General features: G+C 43.3%; 1 protein-coding gene and 1 long non-coding RNA gene across 11 annotated transcripts in view; one reads left to right on the top strand and one right to left on the bottom strand.

The window, feature by feature from the left end:
• Positions 1–26,434, bottom strand: part of LOC138739274 (uncharacterized) — a 74,222-nt gene that overhangs the window by 18,067 nt on the left and 29,721 nt on the right. For 4 of the 8 annotated variants that reach the window (XR_011342152.1, XR_011342151.1, XR_011342136.1 and 1 more), the window contains one exon: positions 2,397–2,500. Coding sequence is in view for 2 of the 8 variants with exons in the window: in XM_069891060.1 (XP_069747161.1) it covers positions 2,444–2,500 (57 nt within the window). In the remaining 6 variants the exon portion in view is untranslated. Of the gene's footprint in view, positions 1–2,396; positions 2,501–25,642; positions 26,097–26,434 lie in introns of those variants that run through there. The other 4 variants (XR_011342138.1, XM_069891069.1, XR_011342140.1 and 1 more) reach the window with 2 other exon arrangements.
• Positions 26,003–26,434, top strand: part of LOC138739308 (uncharacterized) — a 149,827-nt gene continuing 149,395 nt past the window's right edge. For all 3 annotated transcript variants that reach the window (XR_011342162.1, XR_011342160.1, XR_011342158.1), the window contains exon 1: positions 26,003–26,128. This is a non-coding gene — a long non-coding RNA (uncharacterized lncRNA). The remainder of the gene's footprint in view (positions 26,129–26,434) is intronic.

A 26,434-nucleotide genomic window follows, 5' to 3' on the forward strand; every position in this document is an offset into this window, starting at 1 on the left:
CATGCACTTTAGATCTCCTTCTAAATTTGCTTCTGATGCAATGTTATTCAGAGGTTCTCATAGCTGCCCACCAGAGCACTACTAATGGGAAAAAAAAACAGCAAAATAGTCTTATAACTGTTTATGTAGCGTTGATTATTCTATGGAATTGCAGGAAAAATTGGGAAACTATCCCAAAACTTTTATTTCTTTGTAATAAATGTTGAATAGAAAATTCAATATCAACATATTAATTTCCCACAACTGGCATTGCAGATTCAGTATGAAATTAGCCTTTAATGGATATCTTGAAGGATGAGTAAGAACCCAAAAGAAATTTGTTAATTGTGCAATCAGGGCTGTTCCAGCTGTATAAAGCACAACATAGAGGCAGTCTGCCTAGAAGTAAAACACGAAAGTCTGCAGACACCGTGGTTGAAGTAAAAGCACAACACTGGGGAAACTCAACTGGTCAAACAGTGTGCTTACCTTGATGAAGGGCTCAAGCCTGAAATGTTGGTTGTGAATCGTTCTCTTTGCTACATAAAGTACACTGTTTGACCAGCTGAGTTTCTCCAGCATTGTGCTTTAACAGCAATGTGCCTAGAAATAGTGCCATAACGTGAATAAATTACTTATGTCAGTTCCCAAAACTCACTTAGGTGCAACAGCCAAACAGCGGCAGTAATCATTACATTCAATTGGAATGTAACTGTATCCTTCCAGAAACTTACAGAAGACAAAAGTAGGGTCATGCATCAAAAATAACTGGAGTCGTTTGTTGCATGTAACTGCATTCTTATAAATTAAACTCCACCAACTGGAAAAGAAGATATAAATTCTGGTGATATTTATCATTTTCAATGTACAGTATATAACAACTTACACCAGTTAAACTAGTTAGTATTGATTTTACAAGTGCAGTTTTGATACAAAGTTTTTTTTTAAATTTCGAGTTCAAATATATAGAAGGAAATGCAAGATTGACTCTGGAAGGCAGGGTAAAACTGTACACTTTGCTCCAACAGGCACTTTTCACCATAGCTTTCAACCTTGCATGTTTAAAAGGCAAATAAAAAAATATAGTCTTTATGCTGTTACTTGGGTAAAGCTTGCAAAATGATAGCAGCAATAACATGCTGTGCTTTATGACAAGTAAGAGAGGCATTCATTTCCTGATGAAGCTGAACAATACAAAATCCTTACAGGTCAGAATTTATTACCTGCTCTGTTTCCATCGTTTTTATTTCTTTTCCCCTTTTTTTGCATTCTTTTTAACAAGGAAAAAAAATTACAACACTTTTGCGTCTGTAAAGGTGTGTTTGTGTGTTGTGGTTCTGGGAAACGGCAGTGGAGAACGTTTATGCTCCATCATTATTATTCATCAGTTTGATTAAATTTATAGTGATGAGTTTGTCAACATTTTGAAGTTTGCTGTTAAATCAGAGATAGCGTAAACTGGTTAAAAATGGCAAGGTTAGCGTAGCAGTTGACACAATGCTGTTGCACCGCCACTAATCGGGACGGGGGTTCGAATCCCATGCTGTCTGTAAGGAGATTGTATGTTCTCCCTGTGTCTGCATGGGTTTTCCCCAGGTTCCTCCTACTGTTTGAAACGTACTGGGGGATATAAGTCAATTGGGTGTAATTGGGTGGCATGGGCTCATGGGCCAAAATGGCCTGTTACTGTGCTATATGTCTAAGTTTTCAAATTTAAGCAATTTGATGGCAATTTTGTGGTGAATGTGATTAAATGGATAGAAAAAAGAACAAGTAGTGGATTAGTGTCTATACATATATATATATATATATATATATATATATATGCAGCATGGTTAGTTTAGAGGTTAGTTCGATGCTATTCCAGCATCAGAGACCAGTTCAAATCCGTCACTGTCTGTAAAGAGTTTGTACCTTCTCCCCACATCAGCATGGGTTTCCTTCAACCCTCAAAAAATGTATGGGATTTGTAGGTTAACTGGTGTATTTGTGCAGCACGGGCTCGTGGGCTGGAAGGGGCTGTTACAGTGCTATACCTCTAAATGTAAAACAACGTAAATGTAAATAGACTGGAGCGGTGCAACATATAACCATATAACCATTTACGGAGCGGAAACAGGCCATGTCGGCCTTTCAAGTCCACACCGGTTCACTAGAACAACTCCACTAGCTCAAACCAACCAACTCTGGCTCAGATCTTTTCAGATATTCTTGGTTCAGTACTCCCAGCACATGCAAAATTGCAAATGTAAACCCATTACTCGAAGGCGCATAACCACACTGTCACAGTGCGTTAAAGATTGTGAATATCATGTTTTACTCGCAAAAAAAATATACAAATCTAAGCAAACATGATAACAGTGAAAGAAAACAGCATAAGCTTGAATTTCATTCCCTGAATTTTCAGTGAGGATTACCTTTGGTGGTCTCACTCTCCCTTACCAGAAAGGTACCTCTAGGATTTTCAGGACTCGGTAACATACACTCCGATTCTCTCCGAGCAATCTTCCCAAAATACCACCTGGAAAAAAAATAAGAGTAAAACTGTTGCCCTTTCCCTCTGATTCCTTCCAGCCAATCCTTCCCCATTTCCGATGCCACACAACCACGATGGGAAGCAAAATTATGGATAATTTTGAGCAGCGATGCATTCCAGAGGCTCACTGCTCTCTGGGGAATCAATAAAAAATCACCTGGCAGGCAAGCAATTGCTGTATTTACATGGCTTAAATATATGTTCACTCCTCCTTTCTAATTTGTCATATTGAAGTAATATTTCAAAAGACATGTACTTCAGCACCTTCGTTGTGTTGTTTATTAATGTGAAATATTGGTATCACTTTCTTTCACTCTTTTATACACTGGCATTTTTTTGTCAATTATTCTTGCACCTTGTGACACATTTTAGTATCTGGTAAATTATCTCATACAGATCTTTCTTCTACTCCATCTTCTTTAATGATGCATCCATGCAGTGTAATTACATTTTCTATTTTTAACACTAAAATAAATTACATTGCATTATGTGTTTTAACACATGTTTGGTATGCACAAACATCACCAAAGTTTACAATTAGGAAGACAGATGATTCTACATCCAACAGTTCAAACACTCGGAATAGTCTCTGCTTTCAGCTCCATCTGGTTTGCCATGTATTTTCCTGGACTGAAATGTTTCATACCAGTAAAACATATTTTAATAATGTCCTCTATAAGAAGCATAATATATCATTGGATTCCTCTTGGGAACCCTTGCAAGCTTTCGGTAAATTAAAGTAAAAACAAATACAATCAATTCAGTGAGGATGACCTGCTGAAAAAATGTTAACTTCCAATAAGTCAAAGAGGCTGCTTGGTTTTAACAACAGGTTCATAAAATCCAGTTCCATATATCAGGTTATGTTTTCTGATTGACTATTAAAATTCAAAGATTTGAGTCAAACACAATTATAAATCAGGTACAAACTGCAGATTTTGTATTATTTCTCTCTTCTACAATGGCAACATTAGATTAATGCCAATTAGGACAATTTTTCCTGTGTTAATTGTCAGTAGCATTCCGTGATCCATTGACTGTAAAGCATAGCTATGATTCCAAAGCAGAAGTGAACATTTTACAGGGACTTTTCTTGCTCATACTTCCTTTGTTGAAATGCCAAATGCTTTATCGCAAGATACATTGGTTGTGTTCAGCCCTCATTTAAACTTCATATTTGAATGTAAATATATTTAAATCAGATTTACACACACTCTGATTTAAAATACATCATTCTAAGATAGAGCGGAACACCATCCACCATCAGTTCAAACTGGAGAAAACACTCCACTGCCCTATTCTTGGATGAAACAATCTCATCTGAATCCTCACTCATTTTTTGTTCCACGGTGTGTGGAAGTTTCTGAATCGAACTTCTGAATTCATCTGTTCTACTAATTCAGGATGAATTTGCCTGGATGGTTCGTTGCACAGAAAAAAAAACACATCTGTTTGTACAAAGCACAATTAATATTTTGCCTGCTCTTCATATTAACTGACTGACTAGAGATTTGTCCTTAAATGTTGCATCCTGCACTCTACTATCGTGCAAGAGATTTCTTTTTATTTCCACAATATTGCTTCTTAGTATTTCTGTTGTGTTTTTTGGTGCCCTTTCCTCACATTGGTCCAAAGGGCATCACCTGACAAATGTTGCAATCAGTGTTCCTAACCCTATGGGACATGGTGGTTAGGGATGATTTATATCAGAAAAAAAATCAGGTTACCTTTTCCATTTCATCCTCTGGTAAAAACCAATTGAATTGTTACAGGCTATAAGCTTCAGTGGTTCTATTGTTATGAGGCTGAATTTTATTTCACGAATATGCCTCAGAAAAAAAATTGTGTAAAGATGCAATTTTTAAAATATTCCATAAAATGTGTACTTCAGAAATATATATGGTTGAAGATGGAACATTATTAAATGAAATATAATAAATGATCAATTACAGTTAACCTGGAATTAGAATCTTTCTCACAATTAATAAATAGTTAACAAAGAATGTTACAATATAGATGGAAATGATTTCATCTCTCTTCCAATTGTCAGCTGTTTAAAGAGATTTTCATTTGGTTTATGCTTAGCCTTTTCACACACTTGCCAACTGAGCAATTATATACCAGAGATTCTCCTCCAACATGAGAACAAGTCTCCAACATCTTGCTGCTCTTTTGGACCCCATCGGTATATCTCCTGATGGCTGAGCATCACTAAATTGTTGAAATGTTCCTTTACCTGCCTTTATAAGATTATGCAGCTTGCTTTGGATAACTGAGAAAAATTGAGTATTACCAAGAATACAATACCAATTTCAATGCAAGCATCTCGGGTTTTGTGTAATGAAATTAATATAACACGAGGCTCCAACATTTGTCACATGTAAGAAACATATTTAGTTTTTCATTTCAATACAGATTTCAACCTCAATGCATGATGTAACAATTTACCTTCATAAAATGCTTCATGATTTCTAACTCTCAACATGTATCAGTTAGATGTACCGTTGAAAGTTATTCAGTGCACCTGTTCCTGGAGAATCTGTCCATCAAACTAAATCACTTTTTAAGTTCAAGTTCAATTTCAAGTTTATTTGTCATCTGATTGTACCAGTACAAGCTGACAAAACAGCATTCTCCAGTCCTTGGTGCAGAAAAGTGTACAGTCATGACATGCATTCGGACAAATGATACATATACACGCTATATATTACATATATATTAAAATAAATATTCTTCATAAATAATAGAGACATGGAGAGTTGTTTTAGCAGCCATTCTGTAGTCTCTGCTCATGGGAAGAAGCTGTTCCTCAGCCTAGGTGGTTCTGCCTCTATGACTTCTGTATCATTTTCCCAACAGCAGTAGCTGGAAGATGCTGGGTGCAGGGTAGGAAGGGGAGAAAAAGTAAATGCAGGAAAAACTCAGCAGGTAAGGCATCTCAGAAATGTTTCAAGTCTGCAACAAAGACTGTGAGAATGGAATTGAGGGTGTGAACAAATGCACAACCTTTTACGCTCAAGAGAGAATAGTCCCAGCCTCTCATGTCTCTCCTAATAATTCAAGCCCAGGAATCCCAGCAATATTCACATGAATAGTTTTTGCATCCTTTCTGACTTCATGGCTGGGTGGCCAACACCGAGCACAATATTCCAAGTGCAGTCTCACCAATGTTTTGTACAGATGTAGCATAACACCTCTGTTGCTATATTCAATGGCCTAACTGCTGAAGGCATTCGTTGCCGAATTACTTCATCACCACTCTGCTCCCTCCACCATCACTTTCATTGCCAAACCGCTGACTCTAATTTCGGAATGGGTTGGAAATCGAGCCATCGTCCTTTGATTTATGGCAGTGTTGGCAGTTATGTGGAGAAATGCTGACATCTTCATCTTCCCATAAAATTGAAACAATAATTTAATATGTGCCGGTGAAGTAAGGTTGAATTTTAATTCTGTGTGTGTGTGTGCGTGTGTGCGTGCGTGCGTGCGTGCGTGCGTGCGTGCGTGCGTGCGTGCGTGCGTGCGTGCGTGCGTGTGTGTGTGTGTGTGTGTGTGTGTGTGTGTGTGTGTGTGTGTGCGCACACATGCAGTAGATATCATCATCATGGATTGGCTTCGCGAATGAAAATTATAGGAAGGATCATAGCCATGGGCATGTCCTTCGAGACTGCACAATGGATTTTTAGGTTGAGTGCTGTGTGTGCAGTACTGGCCCCACCCTTTTCAGCTGGGGTTTATCTGCCATGGCCTAGCACACTAGGACGGTGACAGCCAGGTTCTAGGGTCATAGGTGTTATGTCGGAGTGTCCTTCTAGATGGATGACCTGACAAGGCTAAAAAGCCCCATTTGCCTGGTTTTAAAATCAGAGTTTTCCTTTCCTTAGGCTGGTTGCCAACCAAGGCTAATGAGGCCAGCCTACCTATCCAGTTATACCACCAGACATACAGTCGCGCTATGATGTAGCAAACTCAGTGAAAACGTGGGACATGAACGAGAAGGTGTTGCTACTGACGGAATAATGTAGGAGAAGCCTTTTGCAGTGACCTTCTGCCTGGAAAGCAAGACTGTGGCCATGTAGCGATTACTACACCAAGAAAGGTGAAATAATGTAATATCCATGGACTTTTCCCTGGGTGAGGGGGACATCAGGCATAGACCTCACCCGCCACCCCTATATAAATATATATAGTGTGCCTGTCACACACACACACACACACACACACACACACACACACACACACACACACACACACACACACACACACACACACACACACACACACACACACACACACACACACACACACACACACACACACACACACGCACACCCTCCAAAATGATTCAATGATTTAAACTTTTTTCCATGCTGGTCATTTGTTTTTATCTTTCTGTCATTGACCAAGAAATAAAAACAAATTGTTGCGGGATTTGCGCTGCAGATGGAACTGTTATTGAATGAGTTACTATCAATTATTGTTCTGTACTGAGCTTTGAGGGCCCGAAAACCCAATCAATTAGTTGTGGTGAAGCATCAATTCATTTTCCCATCTGGTCTGCTGGATTTGTTGTTAAAAATGGGGCTTGTCTGGACTGAAGAAAGCAAGTTCTAACAGGAAATCACATTGTGCAGCGCCTGTGCTCCATGCACTGGGAAGATTCAGAGCTTTCAGTCATGTGCCGCTTTAATTCTCAGTCCCACTCCCGACCCAATGTATTTGTCTGCAGTTGCTTCCATGGACGTAGAGAGACCTAATGTAAGCTGCAAGAACAACGTCATTTTACTAGTTAAGCCACTTTGCAACGTCTGACGCAGTTCGCTGTAACAGCGCCAGTGACCAGGGTTTGAACCCGGTGCTGTCTGTAATGATTATCCCCATGGCTATGTGGCTTTTCCCTGGAGGCTCCGGTTTCCTCCCAGAGTGCGAAATGTATGGGGGTTGTTGGATGAAGTGGTAGGTTGTAGGTTCATGGGGATATTTGTGCCTGTTACCATGTGTGCCTGGGTTTAGACTTCTGGAATTGTTGCCATGGCCAACTACATAACCCAAGTATGTTACCGTGGCATTTGCAAATTTACTCTTTGCTAAATTAACAATTAAGTTTGCTTTGGATAATCTTGCAAACAATTTGTCCATGTTCTTCCCATGTGTCACTTTTTGTGACCAAGTCATCAATATAAGCATCTGTATGTGTTAACCCTTAGATTACCAAATTAATCATCATTTGGAATGTTGCAGCGGCATTTTTCATGCCAAAAGGTTACACATTATTCTCATATAAACCGGATGGAGTTACAAAAGCCGAAATATTCTTTCCTCTCTCCGTTAAAGGCACACACCAGTAACCCTTTAACAAATCCAACTTATAAAGAAATATAGCTTTGCCAATTTTATCAATACAGTCATCTATTCTAGGAATAGGATAAGCATCTGTTTTAGTTCCTGAATTAACCTTCCTGTAATCTGTACAGAACCTAACAGTTCCATCTAGTTTTAGTACCAGAACACAAGGAGAATGCCAATCTGAGTTTGAAGGTCTAATAATATCATTTCTCAACATATATTCCACCTCCTGATCCATGATTTTACTTTTCTGAATGTTTATTCTATATGGGTGCTGTTTTATGGGATTTGCCTCTCCTACATCTACATCATGGTAAATCACTGATGTCCTTTTTGGAACATCAGAGAACAAATTTGTGTATTTCAAAAGTAATTCTTTCAACTCTATCTGCTCTTGTAACTTAAGATGGCCTAACTTTTCTTCCAAATTTTCCAAAATTGCTGAGTTAGATAGGCACACAGGAACCATGGTCCCTTTAAGGTTACCCTCACAAGATTCTGTTTCCATAATCTTCCTCAACCCTGTCAACAACTAACACCTCAAATACAGATTGTTCTCCACTACTTTTATTCTCATAATAAGGTTTCATTAACAATTCACCCTTCAAGTCATATCCACCAGCCATTTCTTTAATCTCCTTTTCAGTTACTACTTTCTCCCTTAAGACAACAAGATCTGCATCTATTTTCTGTTGCTGAGTTAACTATTTCCTTGACAAAGAGAAATCCTCACTCTCACAGTGACCCTGCTCTTTCAAAGGTACTTCATAAGTACTGGGCAAATCTCTATCAACTTGACCTTCTGCAGCTCTCATCATTTTCTCAGACAAAGACCTTGTTTCAGCACCTGCAGGATACATCTCACAATCCTCTTCAATTTCATCCTTGCTCGGCCGATTTGTTAATCTCAAAACTGAACCAACTTTATCCTCTGCCAAATCATTCCCTAATAAAAACGAGACACCATCCATGAGTAACTTTGAAATTACTCCTACTACAACGGGTCCTTTTACTAATATGGAATTTAGCACAATATTGTGAAGTGATATTGACTCTACCTCACCTCCAATACCTGTAATCAAAGTTGTCTCCCCTGTGTAAGTCCTTTGAACCAAAGTTAAAACACTTTACAACAACAATGACTGAGCAGCCCCAGTATCTCTTGGAATTTTAACTGGAACCTGTGGTTCTCCCTCCTTTACTGAAACAAAGCCCTCTGACACAAAAGGTTTGAAAATATCCATGACACCCTTACCAGGTTTAGAACATCTGCTCTCCTTAAATTCCATTGTTTGAATACATGCTTCTGGTAAAACCTCCTTTTCTCATTTCTTTTTCAACACTAGGCAATTCGCAATTACATGACCAGGTTTCTTACAAAAATGACATACAAATCCAGGCATTCTGTCCTTTCCTACCTCACCTTCATCTTTTTTCTTAAAATTTTCTCCAGACTTAATTTCAGGCCTACTATCCTGCTCCACATTAAACCTTATGAACAGGTTTATTAATCTGTTCCACATTAACTCTCTGAATGTACCTCCATTGTAACTTCTGGAATGTATTTTTGTGAATTAGAACAAATTTGTCCACTAATCTAGCCACCTGTTGCCACGTCCCCATGTCCCACTCATCCAGGTATAATTTAATCTCCTTTGGGGCACACCTTTTAATTTCCTCTATTAATATCAATTTTCTCAATCTGTCAAAATCATTGTTTATTCCTTTTGAGGCACACTAACGGTCAAAACATACAGATTTCTTCAGAGCAAAAATCCATATAAGATTGATTCCATGATTTCATCGAACTCCTAAATGTTTGTCTACATGCTTCTGGAACCAATTCATAAGCTTTCAATACTGTTTGTTTAACAGAATCATAATTTGTCACTTGCTCTGCAGTCAAGCTAGAGCATGCAATTTGTGCTTTTCCCTTCAATACACTTTGAGCATTGGAGGCCACTTTTCTTTTGGCCATCTTGAGCTCTCAGCAACCTTTTCAAAAAGCTGAAAATATGTATTTATATCTCCCTTATCAAAAGGAGGAACTAGATTTACCTCTCTACTAGCCAATAACCTCTCTCCAGGAATTACAGCCTCAATCCTCTTATTTCTCTCCATCTCTAATTGAAAATGTCTGTCCCTTTCAATTTCCCCTTTCCATCTTTCAGCTAACTCATATATCCTCTGTTTTTCAGCCTATTTTCAGCTTGGTCAACCTCATTGTTGTCTCTGCAACTCAAATTTACATTTCTTTCTCTCCTCTTCCACCCTCAATTTCTCCAATTCCAATTGCAATTCAAAAGATCTATTCTCTAGAAAGTTTTCTAAGTCTTTCTCAACAAATTTACCCTCAGTTATATAATATTTCACTATAATCCTCTGTATTTGTATTTTCCTCATCCAATGCTTGACTTCAGTCAGCTTTAATGGCTTAGAAATAAACATTAGTTCCTCTTTTCTCTTGCTCTGCAGCTCTGCAGGTGATGGTTGTGACAAAAATGTATCAACCTCCATTGTAACTGTTTTTCCACACACAAGCTTTAAATTAGCTTGAAAAAACCCCAATTAACTAATAAATCACAAAAACTCCAATTTTCAAATCCTAAAGAATGAGTCCCCATAAAATGTTATGAGCCCAGAGGACCCCAAAACCCAGTAGCAATAGCTATGCACCATGACAAAAGATTACTTAAACATAAGTTGCTTTTAATTATCTTTGAACATGATAATAGAATCAAATGTTAATTTATCTCTATTGACTCACTTAACCTACTTAACCCCCTTCTAATTTTAAGCGCACATGTGTGTAATATGTGTGTAAGTTCAGTAAAGTTCTTTGGTTCACAGTCCAATCTCACTGGTTGCAGGCAATTCTTGTACTGTGCACAGAAGTTAACATTAATAAAGTTCACCAGGCTTCGGTGCTTAACAGGTAAACCACTCAGAAGGGTTCTTGTTGGTTTTCAAAGAGAGTTTTTCTTGTTCCAGGACATCCACAACTGATTCCTTTTTAATCAGCCACTCCCTTGTCTTGCTGACGAAACTTGCCCCCTTCAGGGTTCTCCAGATGATAACCTCTTCCTTTGAGGCCACCACAGAGTTCCTTTCTGTTTCTCCTATTCCAAGAGAAACACCGGACAGCCAGTCCTCTCCTTTGACCAGGCCATCTTCCAAAGCTTGCCAGCTGGTCCCTCTGGAACCGATGTCTGTGTGTGTGTATCTCTCTCTCTCTCTCTCTCTCTCTCTCTCTCACTCCCTCCTCTCTAAGAGCAAAGCCTGCTTTTTCCTGCTCTCTGCCTCCCAAGATCACATGACCTTCCAGACAATAAATTCTCTTTTCCAGACAAAGCTTCTGCTGCCTGTTGTTACATTTGTTGCCTTCTGCAAACAACAGCCCATCATGAGTCTGAGCCTCTTGCAAAAGCTCCTGCAAAAATTCTGTGTTTTAAAGTGTTTGTGCGTGACCTGCTCTAACAAACCTTTCCCAATGTATCTCCCAAACACCTCGATATACTCTGTCACAGAATAAACAGTGAAATTGCCAACTTTATGTCATTTCCCATAATCATGCTGATGACCCCTTTTTCACCCCCTTTCTTTCAACTGCCTTGTTTAATGGTCAGTATCCATTCTCATTATCACCTGAGCTGTTTTAACCAGCCTTCACATAATCCTAACAGTGTGGAGGAACAGAGAGATCCTGGATTCCAAGTCCATGGCTATCTCAAAGTTGCTGCGCAAGTTGATAGGGTGGTTAAGAAGGCATATGGTGTGCTGGCCTTTATTAGTCAGGGCACTGAGTTCAAGAACTGTGCGGTATTGTCCAGGAAAGAAAAGATAGCTCTGCCAGAGCTGCTGTATCAACAGTGTTCCCACTGGTGCGGACCTGGGAGAGGGGCTGTAGACAAGCGCAGCTCTGCAGGGTCCTACTGCCCTGTCCTTTGCCGACAACTCCACACAGACTTTGAATGGATAAAGTAGATGAGCCCTCCAGATTCATGTGGTGTCACTTGTTTAGGACCCTCAATGGTGGAGAGGGAGGAGTTGTGGGTGCAAGTGGGGCACCTCCTGCCAACAGGGGAAGGTGCCAAGAGGGAAATTGGTGGGAAGCGTGGACAAGTGAGTCATGGAGTCGTGAAATGTGCTGTTTTTTTTTCTCAAATCCTGCAATCATGGAGCTTATGCCCAAGATGGCAGCACCTGTGCCCCCACATGGGGTGGCCGGCTCCTAGGAGCAGGGCACCAGAAATGAGGAGAAGGTGAAGCATAAGAGATGGCCCTAAGGATGGTGAACACTGAGGGGCTCAGGAGATGAAAGCCCAACACAGACTGCTTGCAACATGGTTGAAGGCCCCACACAGGCTGTGGGCTCATGGGAACTAGGTGTTGGACATGAGATTCGAGAGGCCACTGAGGGCAAGAAGGGCTCCTGAAGGGCCTTGTGTGCTGAAGGCCTCCTGATCATATTGGAGGTTTGGATCTGGAGCTCGGGTGGCTGATTTTTTGAACTGGAGTCCGTGCGGCTGTGGAGGCAATGGGGGCACTGGAGTTGAATCCACAGAAACTCAAGATCCCTGAAGGATCTTTTGCTTCTCTTTCTCCTATTGTTAGGGGTGTTCATGCTGACTCTTTGCCTGACAGCAGATACAAGTTGAAGTATATCATGCATATTACATTTTTAATTCACTCTTACATGATGATGAATGGAACCTTGAAATTTGTACAGCTCTGCTGGACCACTCTCAGGGTACTCCATTCATTTCTGATTGCCTCTTTTTAGGAAGGATATAGAACCTTTAGATATAGCACTGAAGAAGTTTAACAGTGTGTTACATGGATTTGAGAATGTCTAATGAAGCAAGGTTAACAGAGCTAGGGCTGTACTCTTTGGAGTGATGAAGGATGAGGGATAGTGGGAGGCATAAAGTGGACAGCCAACATCTTTTATCTCAGGGCAACATTAGCAAATACAAGAGGACCTCTGTTTAACCCTTTCGGACTCGGGCCATTTTTAACATTTCATAATATATACCATACTGCAGACTGGGTCCATGGGCATACCTTTACAGCATGAACCCCAGTATGATAGGGGGGCAATGCAAATTTTTTTGGTGCTAGAGCTCACTAAAAATGGCGACAAGAAAGTCTCGCGAAACCTGGCCTTGGTGACCGCCATGTTGTATTTGGCATTGTGTAATTGAGAATGAACTGTAAGATTATGAAAGAGGATGACTGGTCATGGAAGGAACAGGTATGTCCAGAATAGAAAATTGCACTCAGCTTTGGGGGGTGGGGGGGGTGGGGTCAGTCATCTTATGTGCCACACCACTGCCCAGAGCAGGCCCATGGCCCATGAGGAGCCAGAGTGGTGCTCCGGTAGCACTGCACCCCTGAGTATGAACCAACTGGTGTTTGGCTATAAAACAAGTCCCAGAGAACTAAGACGTGGAGTATATGCACTTGTTGCTAGTCCCTAAAAACCAGGACATGGAGACCATAGGGTTGATGTGAATGGAGAAAAGTTTAGCCACAGTATTTTTTTACACAGAGACTAGTGGGTGCCTGGAATTTATTACCAGGGTTGGGAGTGGATGCTGGTACAACAGAAATATTTTAAAGAATCTTCAATAGCCACATGGACAGTAGGAAAGTAAAGGGTTATGGTTGTGAAGTAGGGAAGGATGAGATTAGTAGTTCTCAACCTTTTTCTTTCTACACACATACCACGTTAAGTATTTCGTATGCCATTGATGCTCTGTGATTAATAAAGGATTGCTTGAGGTGGGATGTGAGTGGGAAGGGAAGGTTGAGAATCACTGTTCTAGACTCAATTGTAACTGAAATATTTTGCTTGAGAAGAATTTGGAGTTATGAAATCATGCATATAACAAGTTAATTAGGTACGATTAAAACAGTGGTTTTCAAACTTTTTCCTTCCACCTACAACCACTTAAAGCAATCCGTTACTAATCACAGAGCAGATTTAGCATAAGGAATACTTAAAGTGGTATGTGACTGAAAAGAAAAAGGTTGAGAACCACTAGATTAGATTGTTCTGGAGTAGGTAGGTTGGAAGACTATGTGAGCCCCGAAGGGCCTGTACAACGCTGTAATGTGCTGGGTTCTATGTTTTACTCCCACCCACACTCCCTGCCCCCATCCCTCCTTTGAAACCTGTCATCTTCCACTTTTCCCCAAGCCATTAATCGCTTTGTCCTTCCACAAAACTTGTTTGACTGGCTGAGTCCTTTCGGCATTTCTTTTATTATTTCTGAGGAACTTTAAAATTAATCTTTCTTTTTTTTTAGAGTTTGTTGGTTAAACTCAGGTGTTTTTTTTTCTGAATAAGTGTAATTAATACGCCAAATTGCTCATGTTTGGCAAAAAAAAAACAATCTACTAGAGGAACTTAACAGGTCTAGCAGCATCGATGGGAGAAATATAATAGTGGACGATTTGGGTCAGATGCCCTCACCAGGAATTGCACATATTATCTGATTCCAGATTCTGATTTGATCACTTGGCCTTGAGCCATGATTGGAGAAATAGTCATTCAAAATTCTCAAGTTGAAGTGCTATTTGCATTACTGTTAATTTGGACGTCATTTTGCCAAATTTTGCAGGGTAAAGGTTGAAATGTCTCCGTAAACATAACAAATGCCAAAGTTGCCTTGATTTCAGTTTACCAATAGGCTCCAATGTCAGAGTCTGCAGGTGTAAGGAACTAGGACAAAAAGTCGATAGGTGTGATTGTTTTTACCATTTGTTGGGTTATTTTTGTAAACCCTATACCCTTTTTTTTTTTAAGTTAAGAATTTGAACATTTTCACTTTCTTATAAAGTCTGAAAGCTTTTAATTCTGTTTTGATGTTTATGAAAATTTGGAACATTCTGACTAAATAAAGAGTTGTGCCCGGGGTTAACAAAGAACACAATTTGAGCACTGGAATAATAAACCCAAAAACCAGATGTTATCCTCACCCTTGGTTAGACCACGGTTTCAGAATGTTGTAGGTCTTAATACTGTAATAATAAAGTGCAGGGAGGCTTTAAAAGGATGAATCGAGAAATATGAAGGTATTTGAGGAAAGGATAAATAAGCAAGATAAAAGAAATATATGTAGCCGCGTGCTAGTCGAAGTAAAGACACACACACACACACACACACACACACACACACACACACACACACAAACACACACACACACACACCCACACAAACACACCCCCCCACACAAACACGCACACGCATGCGCGCGAGTGTAGTCAGATGTAACTCTGGTTTATTGGGGCTGAAGCCTGACTTTTATACTGTTAAGTTCCTGCCGTTTGCCCCCATTTACAGATGTCACCACCCACATAACAATAGTTGGTTTCTCATGCGCGGTTACATTCTTACATGATAATACCTTCTTCCCTGCGCTCTGTCTCTATCTATTGGCTGTGTATTGGGGGGCAGCACCATGTTGGGGATGCTGGCCCCTATGCTGCCTTCGGCGTCAGTTTACTTGCTGGGGCAAGTGCCGCTGTGCAGTCTGCTGGCTCTTGGCTGTGCTTGCCATCCAGAGGGCCAGCCTGATTGCTGTGGTGACATGCTGCTACATGACCCCCCCACCCCCCCATTCCAATACCGGCAGTATTGTGTTTGCTGCGCAAAGCCAATGTCTCTGTGGGCTTTGGCATCCTGCCTCTCTTGTGTAGTGCTGGTGTCTCAATGGGGCATGCCGCATCCAGGTGTGTTGGCTTTAAACTGTCCATAGTGAAGACCTCTGTCTTGCCTCAAACCTCCAGCCTGAACGTGACGCTGTTGTTGCATACGACCCGGAATGGACCCTAGTACAGCCTCTGTATCGGTGGATGGTGTGGACCCCTGTGAATGAAAGCATAATCACAGTCCTGCAGGCCTTTGGGTATGTTGGTCCTCACTTGTCCATGCCCTGGTCGGGGCCAGGTTGCCAACTCATTCCCGTAGCCTGCAGAGGAGTGCTGCTGTGTCGTCTGGTTGTTTGTCTTGAGATGGGGTGAATTCCCTTTGGACCACCAGTGGACCTCCATAGACGAGTTCGGCAGAAGAGATGTTGAGGTCCTCCTTGGGTGTTGTGCAGATCCATAGCAGTGACGATGATAGCTCGTCTACCCAGTAGGGTCCTTGTAGTCCAGCCATGAGTGTGGACGTGAGGTGCCTGTGGAAGCACTCCACCAGCCCATTCAGTTCTGGATGATAAGCTGCCGTGTGGTGTCACTGAGTGCCCCACAGGCTAGCGAGGTCAGTCCATAAGCTGGAGGTGAAGTGGGCCATGTATTTTATGTAAGGTGGGAGGGTATGCTGAACCATGCCACCCAAGAGGAGATGAGGGCCCTGGCAGATGAGGTTGTCAAAGTGTCTGCTATCAGGACTGCTTCTGGCCACCTGGTGAAATGGTCAACCATTGTGAACAAGTAGCGGAACCCCTTGGATACTGGTAGGGGTCCCATGATCTTGGCATACACGTCCGTGGATCGTTGCACTGAGTCCAGGAGGGGGTACGGGATCCTGGCATCCTTAAGGGTGAAAGTCAGGAAAGACAGTGCATGGACTAGTCTCCGACCCTTCAGGTCCACCAGCGGGCTGGGTACACAATAAGTCTGCGCCGAGGAGCAACTGTTCCACTGGTCCCAATGCGAACACCCACGAGAAGAGGCTGCCTCCCAACTGCACTTGGACCTTGCGTATATCATAGGTCCTGATCATGCTGCTGTTGGAAGATCTCAAAGTGGGGCCCACTTGCCTGTTTCTGGTTTCCTGCCCTGATGGGGGCAGGACGCTGACCTCCGCTCCTGTGTCCATGAGGAACCGCCATCTGGATTGATGGTCCTTCACATACAGGAGGCTGTCTTGTTGGCCAGCCACCGTGGTCATCAGTGACAGCTGGTCCCAGCATTTTCCTGAAACATGCACGGCGGTCGGCATCGGCATAGGAGCACCATTGGTCATTGGACTCATCTCCTTCGTGGGATTGATGTTCCCTCGGTGAGTTGGTCCAGGTCTGGCTGTGAGGTTTAGCAACGACGCCCACAGGTGCCGAGCACTCTTTCTTTATTGCTTTCATAGGATGTCCACTTGTGCTGAGACTTTCCGGGAGTCACTTAAGTCAGCGTCAGCCAGGAACATTTGGACGTCCTCAGGTAGTTGCTCTAAGAACACCTGCTGGAACATTATGCAGGGTTCATGCTTCCCAATGAGGACCATCCAGGGCCGACGGAGGACTGTCCAAATAGAGCAGATGTGCTCCTCTCTCGTGCCGTAATCAAAAATCTTGATAAGCAGCTCTTTGAAGGTCGTGCAGGTGCCTTCTGACGGGAGCTCCTGGATGAAATTGGCTACCTGGCTTGCCGTGTCCTGGTCTGGGGCGCTCACCATGTGATAATACCGGGTGGATTCTGCTGTGATCTGCCAGATCTGGAACTGTGCCTCAGCCTGGTCGAACCAGATGCGGGGCTGATTCGTCCAGAAGTTCAGCAGCTTCAGGGGGACTGTGTGGACTGCAGCTGGCTCACTCATTGCTGGGGTTTAGACGCCGTCTAAACCATCAGGGTCACTAATTGTAGCCTTGCACTACTCAATGTAAAGATACACACACGAGTACAGTTAGGTATAGATCTGGTTTATTGGGGCTGAAGCCCAACTTTTATACCATTTTTGGGTTCCCGCCATTTTCCCCCCTTTGCAGACATCACCGCCCGCATAACAATAGGTTTCCCGCACGCAGGTACATTCTTACAAGGCAATACCTTCTTCCCCACGCTCTGTTGCTATCTATTGGCTGTGCATTGGGAGCCAGTGCCATGTTGGTGAATTGCTGCTTTAGCCGCCAGTTCACTTGCTGGTGCCAGTGCCATTGCGTGGTTTGCTGGCTCTTGGATGATTTTGCCGCCCAGAGCGCCAGCCTGATTGCCACTACAAGTGAATATTATCCAAGAGGGTCTTTTTAAAGATGATGGTGTGTGATAGTGTCGATGCAGAGAACATGTTTCCATTCACTGGGAATAGGATGTAATTAGAGGCCATCAGCCACCAAGACATGCCAAGAGAATTTAGTAGACTGGCGATGTGAAACTTTGATTAACTGGAAGTGTTCAATACAAGTTGTATAAATGTTTTCTGCTGAAGGCTGATCACATAAGTAAGGGGGAAGATGAAAGAGGGTAGTGATGATAAATGTAGCTGAAGAAATGCAGGTGGAAGCTTTGAGTGGAGTGTTTTTGAGAGCAGAACACTCAGGATGTACCTAAGCAGGACCCACAGTCATCTAACAAATGATGGAGATTGGTAATGTTAAATCACCATTCTAACCCCACTGCCTCTAAACATCTTGATCAACCCCTCAGAGGATCCTAAAGGAGAGGTGCTCATTCAATCCAATATTAGGGGTTGTGTTTGTGACCTTAAAATGACTTGCCACATGGTTTCTTGTACTGTAAACTGCTCACAGTTATTTTTGAGTGAATATATTTAATGTCTTTTGACACTTGTGAGCTGAATCTGAAAGTTGTAAAAAGTAGACCATTTAAAGAAAAATAGAGACCTTTATTGTTTTGCTGTTTTCACTTCACATGGAAATAGAATCATAGTTTTTACATTCCTGGACAACTAATCCAGAATCCTGAAGTAATAAAATGGAGACATATGTTCAAATTGCAAACAACAGCTGGGGAATTAGGTTAATCAACTTATTTTATTTTTTCTACATAAAATAGAACAATAACAGTGAATATTAAACAATCAGATTGCTGTAACATTTATTTCAGGGAAACAATTGAACCTCCTTACCAACCCCTCAGTGGACCCTGAAGGAGGGGTGCTGACGCAATCCAATATTTGTGTCCCTAAAATGGTTGTCACATGGCTTGCAGTTCTCTCCTGCTCTAATCAACAGTGTCTGTGAGGAGTTTGTATGTTTTTGTAAAATAAATGGATATTACATTGCAAGAAGTGCGAAGGTATAACTTGTATATTATAACTTCAGTCTATGTGTTTCTATTTATTCCTGTTTCTTTGACTCCATTCAACCACAGTAAAAGTCACACGTTGCAGTAATATCCACATGCACCCAAACATAATTTAATTTAATTTTTAATTTAGACATACAGCGCAGTAACAGGCCATTTCAGCCCATGGGTCCATGCCATCCAATTAACCGTCACCCCTGCTTTTGAACGGTGGGAGGAAACTGGAGCCCCCTGGGGAAAAGGTACAAACTCCTTACAGACCAGCGCGGGATTCGAACCCCAGTCCTGATCGCTGGTGCTGCAAAGGCATGGCGCTGACCACTGTGCCAACCATGCCACCCTCACACCAACCATGCTGCCGGTACTTTTATCCATTTGTGACTGTCAACCTGAGTTGTATCCAGGGGAGTGTTTTCTCTTTCAAACAAGGGGTAGATTTTTGTGCATGGCCAACTAATCTGTTGTTTTATCCAAATGGCTCTCCAGAGATTAAACTAAGATATTTGAATGTCTCTACCACATTTTGAGATTCTAGGTGGCTATGAACTCACTCACCAGCTGGGCCAGTGTCCACCTCCCTCTCACTTATCACTGTTGGCTATTATGGCTCCACTGGCTTTAAAGTTCCTGTGCGTTTTCGGAAAGGAAACTCATACCACTGGAGGTCAAGCCTTCTCCTGAGCCAGAACACCAAGTCTGTTTCAATCTTTTCTTCTGGCCTCCATGCCTATTGGTTCCCAGGTCTGAAATTAATTAAGTCAGATGACCAAAGGAGAATGAACAAGACATCTGCAGATGCTAGAGAACTGAAACAATACATCAAAAGGTGAAGAGACTCTCAGCAGGTCTTGGAGCATTCATGGAAAGCAATCACTGTCATGTTTAGGCCTCGAGTACTACATTAGGAAAGCTCAGAACCGAAACCTCGACTGCGTCTTGATGTTGCATGACCTGCTGAGCTCCTCCACCCCTCTTCTTGTGCACTGTTTAAGGCAGAGGAACTGATGAACCAAGGAATTTAGTTAAGGAAATAACCTAATTGCTTGGCCTAGTGGCTGCAGACCAGTGGGTGGCTTTCTCGCCTCTGCACAAAAAAGCCTGGAATTCGCTTTCTGATACAGAGGGCAGAATTCAAGACTGCACACGACTGAGGGGAGATTGTACAGAAAGAGCTCCCTTTTTCTGCATGATATGTTAAATCAAGACCCTATCTGCCTTTTTCAAAGAAGGGTAAAGGAGTTTGTTTTTTCTAAACAACTGGTCAACTTTAATTTCACCATGAAAACAAAAAAAAAAGAAAATTGGAAATAAAAACTGCAGATGTTGGAAATCTGTAATAAAAACAGATTTTTAAAAAATTTTATGATCTCAAAACACAGCACCTAATGAAGGGTTATGGCCTGTCTGCTGAATTTCTCCAGCATTTCGTGTGTTTCTCCAGCAATTAATTTCTATCCTTGGAAAGAGGAGTTGAGAGACTCTTCATCGGAATTTTAAGTTGAAAACAAAGCACAGTTGCTTTGCTTTAAAATTGTGCCAAGCTGTAGTGGGGCCAGAGGAATGGTCGGAGAAGCAGGGATCAGGTAACCAAGAGGCCACATTATAACCGCTTGTACCTACTCATCAACGGTCTCCAGTCTATCTTTCTCTTCTCAATGAGAGGCCCTCAATGCAAAATAAAATTTGAAGCCAAATGTATCCTTCATTGCTTGCTGAGTATCATGCAAAGTTCATTCTGTCACCCTTGCACATTTTTGCCACTTTTTATTGTAACATTCCCTTGTTTTCCTGCCGTCCCTCTGGCCGGACTCCTCTGCTCTGACAGAAGGCTGCTAAAGCTCAGCAGATTGCAGAATGAATTTGACAATGATATGAACCTGCTCTGGGTCTAGCTTCAGACGATCACCTTTTTGACATGATTGACAGAGGTCGGTTCTTTCTTCCAGAAAATGTGGAGAGAGTCCACATTTTTTTCGACCTGAGAGACAGCAGTCGCCCTGGCCAAAAAGGTCGAGCTACCTCCCCCTTTCCAGCATTCCTGCAACTGGATTCAGGCCAGCCAAAGTCTTGCGTGTATTAAAGCCTTTCGTTCCTTCAGTCCATGACTCTGTGGTTATTGATAGAGCCTATCAATTTAATACACACAATAACGTCTCTCCGGAAATGGAGAAACTGCTGTGTCCCATTCGGTTGGAAATGGACCCCCAACTTCCAGGAGTATCAGAATACTATGAGCAGTGGATCAGATGGTTCAATAATTTTCCCGAACTGGTGGACTGCAACGAGAAGAAGCTAAAAGTCCTACAAGCAAGAGTCGGCCAGAGAGCTTTTCAGGCCTTAAAGAGCTGTGCTAGAACTCTGAGCCCTCTTCAAGCTGAAGCTCAACGAAGTGTACTCACGCTACACCCTGGCATCCCAAAACCATCAGCATGGTGAGTTGGTAGAAGATTTTCTTCGTGCCCTGTTCATGCTGGGAAAAGGCTGTTGGGGTAACCCCACAGCTCCTGTGCCAATGGCCCAGTGTGTCAAAAAGCTGGTCCAGGCCACCCGTGTGTTGGTGTTGAGGTCCGATTACATCAGGCAGCATCTGCTCAGAGAGGACCAACGACTGCTGAAATGGGCTGTGCAGCTGACTAGAACTCTCGACTCGGCCCAGCGCCATTTGGAATCAATCGTGGGAAAAAACGGGTCCACCACATGTGCATCACTGACACCACAATCTTGAGCGATTGCAGCTGGGACTGCTGACCCGACTGCTGTGGCTGTGGTGGCCGAGCACTTGAAGTGCTATTTCTGTGGACAAGCAAAGCACCCGCTATGACTGCCCCACAAAAGGTGCTACCTGCTCTGGCTGCGGTAAGAGGAGGCACTATCAGCGGGTCTGTAAAGCGAGGACCTCCCCATAAAGCAGTGTGGCATGTATGACCGTTGAGCAGGTCTCGCCCTCATTTTTAGTGCTGACCGCTTGCGCAGTGAAAGGAGCGTTATCTGCTGCCACCCTCGCTACTGCCCACCTCGCTGATGTTACTTCTATCTGGCACTATGACTCCGCCGCTGTGGAAGGCGCCATTTCCATCTTCTCCCTTGACCTTGGTAGCAATAACTGCGTGGTCAACACAAAGGACACAATCTTGTACATCGGGCGTCTCCACCGACGATGATGACGATGCTTCACTCCTGGCCTCGATTATGCTGAACTAGGCCAAGCCTCATCCGATCGCCCACTCCATGATGGAAATAGAGATGAATGGGCACAAAATTAGCAGCCTTTTCAACAGTGGCAGTACGAAGAGCTTCATCCACCCTGACATGGCCTGAGGACTCTCGCTCCCTGTCTGGTCGACCAGTGGTTCCATATCAATGGTGGCCAAGGACCACCAAACTAACATCTGTGGGTACTGCGTTGCATCTCTGACGGTGGGGAAGGAACATTACGACGAGCTTTCCCTGTTGGTCGTGCTCCAGCTCTGGGCTTTGACTTCCAAAGTCAGTTCAGGAGTGTGATGACAGCGTTCAGTGGCCCACAACCACCACTCAAAGTGTACAACTCACAAGTCACTGACTCCCCTCCCTCCCACAGTTCTCCAGCACCGGCCAGTGGGTTTTCCATCCTTCGGGTGTCCCCTCTATCATTATTCGCTAACCTAACCCCAGAAGGCAGACCCATAGCTACCAAAAGTAGGCGTCACAGTGCCAAGGATATGGCATTCATTCGAGCCGAGGTTCAGTGACTCCTGTCAGAGGGGATCATCGCCCCTAGCTCCAGCCCAAGTCTTGGTGGTCAGGGGTGGGAGCAAGCCCCAGATGGTTATAGATTACAGTCAAACCATCAATCATTTCACACAGTTGGACGCATATCCCCTTCCCAGGATAGCCGACATGGTCAATAAGGTCGCCCAGTACTGGGTCTTTTCGACCATTGACCTCAAGTCGGCATATCATCAGCTTCCCTTCCACCCGGGAGACAGTATATATACAGGCTTCGAGGCCGACAGCAAGCTCTTCCACTTCCTCAAGGTACCCTTCGGTGTCATGAACGGCATTTCCGCATTCCAACGGGTGATGAATCGAATGGTAGATAAGCATAACCTGGCAGCAATGTTCCTTTATTTAGACAATGTCACCATCTACGGTCATAACCAGCAGGACCTCAATGCAAACTTCACAAAATTCTTGCGTATGGCAAAGTCCCTTAATCTGACGTATAATAACGACAAATATGTGATTAACACACATTGCCTAGCCCTATTTGGATGCATTGTGGCACAAAGTGTCATTGCCCCGGACCCCGACCGCATTCGACCCCTGATGGAGCTCCCGGTACCAAACACCCTGAAGGCGGTGAAGAGGTGCCTGGGGCTGTTTTTGTATTATGCACAATGGGTGCCCAATTATGCTGATAAAACCCACCCCTTGATAAAGTCCATAACCTTCCCGTTATCGGTGGAAGCCCAGACTGCTTTCCACCTCATCAGAGGAGACATCATTAAAGCCACGATGCATGCCGTGGATGAATCCATCTCCTTCCAAGTGGAAAGCGATGCCTCTGACTTCGCACTGGTCGCCACACTCAACCAGGCAGGCAGGCCAGTGGCATTTTTTTCCGCACCCATCATGGCCTTGAGATGCGGTATTCCTCTGTCGAGAAGGAGGCGCAGGCGATTGCTGAGGCAGTGAACCATTGGCACCAATACCTAGCCGGTAAAAGGTTTACCCTGTTGATAGACCAACGGACCATCACCTTCATGTTCAACATAAAACTGAGGTGCAAAATTTAAAAAAAACAAGATCCTTAGGTGGAGAATTGAGCTTTCCACCTATAACTATGACACCTTGTACCGGACAGTAAGCTCAATGACCCTCCAGACGCTCTTTCCTGGGAGATATTTGCCAGTGTGCATCTCAACCATCTCCAAGCCCTCCATAATGACCTCTGTCACCCTGGAGTTACAAGATTGTTCCATTTCATTAAGACTCAGAACCTTCCATACTCCATCGAGGACGTCAGTTTCATGACCAGACTTTGCCAGGTCTGTGCTGAATGCAAGCCGCAGTTCTTCTGACCTGGCGAGGCACACCTCATAAAGGCTACACACCCTTTTGAATGACTCAGTGTCGATTTCAAGGGCCCCCTACCCTCGTCTAACAGGAATATCTATTTCCTTGACATCATTGGCGAGTATTCCAGGTTCCCTTTTACCATCTTTTGCTTGGATGTGACCTCAGGAATGGTTATTAAGGCACTGCACACCATCTTCATTCTTTTCGGGTACCCCAGCTATATCCACAGTGATCAGGGGAACTCATTCATGAGCGAGGATCTACGGCAGTACTTTCTAGCCAGAGGCATAGTCACCAGCAGGACCACAAGTTACAACCCCACAGGTGATGACCAGGTGGAGAGAGAGAACGCCACCATTTGGAAGGCTGTGCTCCTGGCCCTGAAATCCAGAAATCTGCCAGTATTCCACTGGGAAGACGTTTGCCAGAAGCTTTGCATGCCATCCACTCGCCGCTGTGCATAGCTACAAATACTACCCCGCATGAATGTATGTTTGCCTTCCCTAGGAAGTCAGCGAATGGGTCCTCAATGGCCCCTGGCTGGCAACTCTGGGACCGGTCCTGCTCTGGAAACATGGGGGAGGGGCCAAAAAACAGACCCACTGTTTATGAGGTGCACCTCATACACGCAAACCCACAGTACACTTATGTGCAGTACCCAGACGGCCACGAGGACACAGTACCCATCTGGGACCTGGCATGCGCCGGCAAGCCCGGAAATACCCGTCCACCCCTGACCACCCTACTTTTCACATCTCACCCCATTGCGATTCATTGTTAGAGACCAAGTTGTCTGGTACACCCTTCCTAGAACACACTCCAACAGTGCCGACCCCCGTCAAGGTACTGAACCCTTCCCCTTCTCATACTTTTTCAGTCAGCACCCCAGCACAGACAGTCCCTTCCCCACACATACAGATGGCCGCCCCACCTCCGGACACCCGACTGGCAGCACAGCAGACCATCTCCACGCCTGCTCCTCGCCAGTCCCACAGACGGAGGAAGACACTGGCACAGCTGGACCTCTAGCCTTGAGTGTTTGAAGTTGGGGGGGGGGGTTCTGTTTTAAAAGGAGGGATGAATGTGCTAATATGTTTTCCTCCCCCGCCCACTAATGACTCATCCCTGAAGTCTCCTCCCTTTTTGTCCTGGCCACAAAAGACAAGCTTCCTCCCCCTTTCCATCATTCCTCTACCTGGATCCAGGACAGCCAAAGTCTTCCGTGTAATAAAGCCTATTGTTCTTTCAGTCCATGACTGTGGTTATTGATAGAGCCTATCAAGATCCTATCTAACAATGAGAGAAACAAGAAAGTTTGCAGAAACTGTGATTATAGTAAAAACACACCGAAATGCTGGGGAAACTCAGCTGGTCTTTTCAGTGTCCATACAAGTCAAAGATATATTGAGCCTGATGGAGGAAATCTCAGAATTCAGACAATGCTGGCTGGGGGGAGGAACCCAGACCAACAAATTGGATATGATGAGGGATGAGGTAGGAATTTGTCATGTTTGTGTGAAAGGAGGCAAAATGGAAAGACAGAGATAGGGAAAGGCGAAGAGGGTGTAGCTGCCTGCTGCAAGCTATGGCTCTGCGGAGCCTATAGCATAGGAGAGGTTATAGCTGTATTCAAGTTAGCTTAGAAAGAACACGCTGTTCCCAGAAAGAACGACACAAACCCCAATGGAGTGTAGTTAACACTGAGCTTTATTGGGCTCACAGCTCTGCTTTTATTCCCAAGCTGAAAGGTGTGCTCAAAACCCCCTCAGTGCTGACTGGTGCATTTGTGAGACACTTTCCTTGATAGGCCAGTCAGGCTCCTTTAGTTGTGGCCAATTGGAGGGCAGCGCTGTGGGCCTCATGCAGCCTGCTGGATTGTCACATTCATCTTTCATTTTGAGGGGTCCCGAGGGGGCTGCAAGGGGTCACCACAAGTGGGGGGGGGTTAACGAAAGCCAGAGAAATCGATATTAATGCCATCCAGTTGGAGGGTACCCAGTCAGAAGATGAGATGCTGTTCCTCTAACAACAACCTCTATCCAGGCCAATTTTGCTAATAATTAACCACAAGCACATCCCACATCCAATCTCCAGTCAGTGCCTGAGGGTAGATCTGCTGAGTATTGGCCTAGATGTTTACTCTCTACGCAGCTTGCAAATCACACAATTTTATGAAAGAATTCTGCAATGAGGGAAAAATAAGTTAAAGATCTGGTAAGTACATTTTGTCTTTTTGCTGAAGACAGATACATTTAAATTACATTTGCTGGTGTTAAACTGAGGTACATACTGACTAACATCAAAACGCTTGGTGCTCACTGAAATATTTAGCACACCAGTAAAATTTTATATAGGTCAATATTTTAAAATGACAATGTTCACTGTCTTCAAAAAATTATTCATACAATCCCAGAAACAATTGTTTCTTTTCTCATTTTAAGTCAAAATGAGAGCATCAAGAATAAAATGAATTCCAATTTTATAGAGACAAAGAAGAAAGATGAACAAAAACGTTTTCTT

Source organism: Narcine bancroftii, chromosome 1 (assembly GCF_036971445.1).
Source record: "Narcine bancroftii isolate sNarBan1 chromosome 1, sNarBan1.hap1, whole genome shotgun sequence".
Taxonomy (NCBI): Eukaryota; Metazoa; Chordata; class Chondrichthyes; order Torpediniformes; family Narcinidae; genus Narcine; species Narcine bancroftii.